The sequence below is a fragment of the Egretta garzetta genome, unplaced genomic scaffold (genome assembly GCF_000687185.1).
Source record: "Egretta garzetta isolate BGI_Z169 unplaced genomic scaffold, ASM68718v1 scaffold113, whole genome shotgun sequence".
In the NCBI taxonomy this organism is placed as follows: Eukaryota; Metazoa; Chordata; class Aves; order Pelecaniformes; family Ardeidae; genus Egretta; species Egretta garzetta.
This window is the reverse complement of record NW_009259115.1, coordinates 808906-814475: the sequence shown is the minus strand read 5'-3', so window position 1 is coordinate 814475 and position 5570 is coordinate 808906. Positions and strand designations below refer to the sequence as shown.

The 5570-nt window shown below is 42.7% G+C and overlaps 1 protein-coding gene across 1 annotated transcript in view; it reads left to right on the top strand.

The window, feature by feature from the left end:
* IQCA1 (IQ motif containing with AAA domain 1) overlaps positions 1-5159 on the top strand; it is a 100030-nt gene extending 94871 nt beyond the window's left edge. The window contains exons 17-18 of the mRNA XM_035891069.1: positions 434-672; positions 5046-5159. Coding sequence (XP_035746962.1) covers positions 434-672; positions 5046-5159 — 353 coding nt within the window. The remainder of the gene's footprint in view (positions 1-433; positions 673-5045) is intronic.
* Positions 5160-5570: the final 411 nt, after the last annotated feature.

The window sequence follows — 5570 nt, the reverse complement described above, 5'->3', positions numbered from 1 at the left end:
CAGCAGGAGTAACCTGTGATCAGGGTCATGGAAATAAAAACAGGCTGTTAATATAGGTACTTAACTCCACACACCCAAATGGGAACATTCTGGACAGCTTCTCCTTCTGCATTACACACAGGCATATTTAAGTAGTTCTTTCCATTTTTACACACATATTCACCTCACTTTATGTGCCTTTAATGACTTTCTGAAAGTACTGACTGGTAGCCAACAAATGATCACTAATGGTTTAAGAACAGATGTGCCTAAAGGCCTCTATGCTACAAATCTGTAGATGAAAGAAACAGCAAACAAGAAAAATTTGAGTCTTGGCTTTCCTGACTGATATACTTTATTTTCCTGTTTCAATTTCAAAGTGCAAAAATATTTCTCCTGCTTTCTTTATTGCATGTCTTTGGCATTCTCTCTTTTTCTGGGTCCTGATGAACAGTGTTATGGAAACACATCATCCTGCAGAACGGTGGAGCAATCACCGACTTGCTGAACATAAGCTGCCTAGCGAAGATGTCTGATGGTTTCACGCAGGGACATATCGTCCAGGCTGTGCAAGCTGTCCTGAGTGAGCTACGCCTCCTGCAGATGACAAGGAAGCCACTGAAGACTGTAGAGTTCATGACTTCTCTGGCCAGACAGGACCCAGTATACAAAGAGGAGGAAGAAACATTTAAGGTGACATTAAGAGCTATGTTAACTGGCTATCTTTCATCGTCCCCTGCCACGTCCTTGTCCAGGCACATTTGATCTGGAGACCTGCTAATTCTGCTGATGGGTTGGCACATTGCTGTTTGAATGATGATGTATGGCTCAACAGCAAACACCCATCTCCCCATTTTGGGATGTTTGGCAGCCTGGGCTCTGCGCAGCCGGACATGCCAGGCAAGCAGTCATTATTACAGGCGGCAACTCCGCCCAGGCAAGGCGCCTGGCACGCTGCTTTGCTGAACCCACTGCCCGCACCCAGCTCATGTCGAACAGCATGGCCTTCGCATGCATGGATACATTACGCAGGTGCCATTAGTACAGTGTGCTGGTCCTTTTTCTTTCAGAGCTGAAAGCAAGCCTGGCTGTGTTCTCTTGAGAAGGCAGAAAACTTGGACACATGGGGTCTGCAGGGTGCTCCATGTCTGAATTGAGTTTTAAGCAATTTAAAATTATTTCAAACATGAATTTTCTTCATTTCAGGATTTAAAAAAAAAGCTAGTTTCTGCCTCAAATTCCATTCCTCTCCCCACCCTCAGGGCCATAACAATCCTTAAGGCAAAACCTAGTGCATTTGAGGTGCATTACATATCCCCCAAATATACATGGATCACCCTGCAAACAACTACTTTTTCCACATGTAGCTCAGTAATAATTTCTTTCTTCCCCTAGACTTTATGTAGTGGTTAATTCTGCTTTCACAGGATTGCTTTTGGTTTTCCTAATAATGGGAACAGTTTATCAAGCCTAAGTACAGGTCTACAATTTATTTACTGCAGTGACTTCAGCATAGCTTAGGGAGAGCTGAACTGGGCTTGAACTAGCTAGTTGAGTGCAACACTACAGCTTAGCAGCCCTGACACCCCAGAAAAACAGCAAAACACTTGATGGAGGCACTTCAAGCCTACTAAACACTAGTAAAAGCCTTGGCCACTCAGCAGGACAGCCCTCACCAGGGGCTCCAGAGGAGATAGGACTTCTGTACTGAAGCCAAGAGACCCCAAAAGAGCTTTCTCAGTCCCATGCTGCCACCCCACACCACCACCCCCACAACTTCTACCCAGACATGCTCGTAAACCATCAAGTTCCCCTAGCTAAAAGGTTTCCTCTTCATTCTGCTCTTTGAATCTCCTCTGGCCTTGAACCCCCCCAGTGCCTCGCACAATAAACAGGATGCAGTTTTTAACAACTTCGTCCAAGTCTTCTTCCACTGCTAACCTAATGATAGTGCATATTTCTCCCAGCCCTGTTGAATACTTTCCAATTTCCATTTAGAGCCATTTGGCTCACTCAACATAGGCAGCATTTGTGATATTTGGCAAATTACTCTTCTTTTCCTCATGCTTCCTATCTAAACCAATATCTTTCCTCAGGGAAAGGCTAATGGTTCAGTGTTGCAGCAAAGAAAAGAAACCCTATCATTCCCAGCTCCAAGTAGTAATCCATTTGTACCCAGAAACACGAGAGAGAGTATTTATTGCAAGTTTAACTTGAAAATATTATTCCACTTACTAAAAATGTGCCTGCTTTGTACAGCACAAAGTATGCTGGCAGCACTTCATTTTGAACATGGCTAAAGTGATACTGTCCTCAGTGTCCCATGGCAATAATTTCCTTGCATTAATTACAGCCCTTAAGAAAGTATTTCCTTTTATCAGTTTTAAATTTGTTTCCCTTAAATGTCATGGAACTTTACACCAGCACCTGTAATATGGCACAGGGGAAGAAGTTCGTCAAAATGGCCTCATGCATTAATTAACTCCAGTATCTTCATCTCTTCTTGCACAGAAGCCCCTCTTCCTGAGCCTCTAATCATTGCCATCACTGGACCTTTTCTGTTGCTTTGCTTTGTCCTTTTTGAAGTGGGGCAGCTAAAATGCAGTATTCAAAGTGAAGATTAGCACTGTGATGAATCTTTGATTTCTATTCACTGGAAACATGAATCTCCCTGTTTGACATTTATATTCTGCCAGTGTTACAAAATGAATATAAATAATGCAAAATTTGTGATAAAGCGATTTCTTCGTTCAATTTACTCAAATTTCTGCCCCAATTATACATCCACATTAAATTATTGCACCAGTGTGATTGATACAAATCCTTACACAGAAATAACAGCAGTCCTAGAGGGGCAAAGGGCAGTCCAACTAGTACACTAGTTCTGCCTGGCAGTGACTGGTACAAAATACTTAAAATATGTAAGAAAACCCGTACCAAAGACTGTGGACCAACAAGGAAACATTTTAACTCTGATCAGTCGCTTATTGTCAGTAACCAGTTCAGATGTTAGTGCATTAGTGATAAATCTACTTTTATTTTAACCATATCTGAGGAGGTGGCTTCATTAATCTCACATAGCAGTTCCACTAGCTAAAGAGTCAAAAGCAGCCATCGTTGCATGCCAACAGGCAGGTAGATTTACTGCATTGAAAGATATGCACAAAGAAATGGGAAGAGAACAAGAGAAGACGTCACGAGTCACTCGGCTTCTCCTGCCACATGCAGCAGAGTCCTTTATCCGTGACTCAGAGTGAGCAGTGAGATGACCTCTCCAGTCTGCACCCACAAGACAGCACTTTCCATCCTACCAAGCTCCCAGCAAGCTGTTGGCAGGAGTTTGTTATTCATTCCGTCTCCCACTAAAGGTCTGGAGAACATCATACCCAGGACAACAAACTTGGTGGGGGAAATAGAATTTCTATAGCCTCATGGCCTATCATACGTGGAAGGCCAGAGACATTGCTTCATGGCTCACTGCTGCTGGGGAAGTCAATTCCTCCCTGAGCCATAGTCACAACTACCATCTTTGTCTTTCTTATCCCAGTCATGTGAAGGACCATGAACCTCCAGCTTCTCCCTGCCCCATCTTGTCCCAGCTGTGTCTGTTCTCCCTGACACAGGAATAGCTTGTCCCGAGACCATCTTTAGGACAGCAAAAATTAAATTGCCCAGGTCACTGCACTGAGAGCCCGGAGATTCCTCCCCAGCACCTCCCATCTAGATGCGTATGCATGAGAGGTTGCATGTTTTAATCAGCGGAGTCAGGGTTCTTGGAGGAAGGGTGCTCAGCTAATTCAGGCAGCTGGAGCAGGGATGTGTTAGGGCTGCTCAGCAGCCAGCTGGACATCTGACAGCTGTCAGACTTCATTGACCTGCTGACAGTATTTAATCTGCAAGACAAGAGATCCAAATAGGGTGCCTGTCATCAGCCCCTTTCTGGGACCCAGAGGAAACGCTTAAGAAGCATGACACCAAGAAGGACCATCTGGGGCCAGGAGAGGAACATTAAGGGGTTTTCTTCCCTATACACTTCAATACCTCTGTAACACATACTGGGAAACTGGACAAGGCAAATTCCTAGGGGTATCCTTACCAGGCCCAAGCTGGAGGCAGCATTTTGGATGAATCATATGGGAAAGGTAGACTTTACAGGATGCCACATTGGTAGGAAGGTTGAAGACTACCCAAGTGAAGGGCAGAGGAGACACAGTTGTGGCATTAAATAGTGGGCTGTGGTCAGAGGAAAGACATTCATTCCTGGGGCAGCACATAGATGAATATGGTCAAGAGGAGAGGAATTTTATCAATCATGTCAACGCCTAGTGGCATTTTAGTCTCTGGTGTAGGCAGGACTTTGTTGACAAAGGTTCCTGTATGTCCATGCAGGGAAAAACTGAATTCCTACACACTGCTAACTTTAGAGCACTACCCTGGCCTTCATTTTACATTATTTTCACATGGCCTAGAACTGTCTTGTTGACATTACAGTCCAGGAGCTTGGCAAGTTTGCAGAGCAACTCTACCAAAATCATTTACAAGTCACAGGACTGTGAACAGGCATCTGAAAGCAATAAACAGGTTTTTAATGTTTGGGGTTTGTTTTGCTTCTTAAGCTCTCTCATTGAAATAAAAGCTGTCTGGATTGATTTGCAGAGCCATGAGAAGTATATGCTTTGTCTATTGCCAAGTTTCAGACCAGAGGGAGTTTTGACAAGAGCTATATACCTCGGAAATAGGGTTGATCATAGAAGTTCTAACATTTCCATAACTATAGCAACACAAATGGCCCAGCTAAGTATTCCTGTTAATGAGACACACTTCAAGCAAGCAATTGCTATACTTCTTGTTATAATAACGTTCTCAAGAGATCTGAGGATTTAATTTCTGCTTTTCCACAAGCCAGACAGGATTTTAAGAATTTTTTTTTTTTAAGGAATTCTCCATTGTACTATTAAAAAGTTTCTCAAGTGTTTGGGGTTGGTTTTTTTTTTTTGGGGGGGGGGGTGCTTTGGGGTGCTTTCTTAAGTTTTAATAAAACATACACATGCTTTTTGATTCTCCAGGTTTGGTATGCCAAGACACCACTGGGAAAAGCACGAATCAGAGCACTGGCAGACAGTGAGAAAGCAGGAAAAGGAAAAACAAAAGAAGGAAATAAAGGAAAAGGGAAAAACTAACTTCTTCAAGAATTTTGCATCTGGCAGTACCAGTCACAGCTCTACTTCACTGAAATGGGGAGATGCTAGGAAAGCAGATGCTTCAGAATAACACATGCCAGGTTATAGCTATTCCAGGAAAGATAATTCCTTTCTAAGCGAATATTTAAAAGTTAAAAAAAAAAAAATCAGATGAGACATCAATGTGACATGTAGCTCTCAGAGGATAAAGAGTTAATGACCACTGACTTGCTCAAGCATTATTTATTCTACAAGGTTTTAGGGGGCAGAGAGGTTCATTACTCAGGACTGTAACATGCCATCAACTTTTAGGCTATACTCATTTATTTCAGCAAGTAACTCTCCTTAAAAATTGATGTCACATTAATGTCTTTCATTACTTTAATATCCTATATGCTTTATAAAACTAAC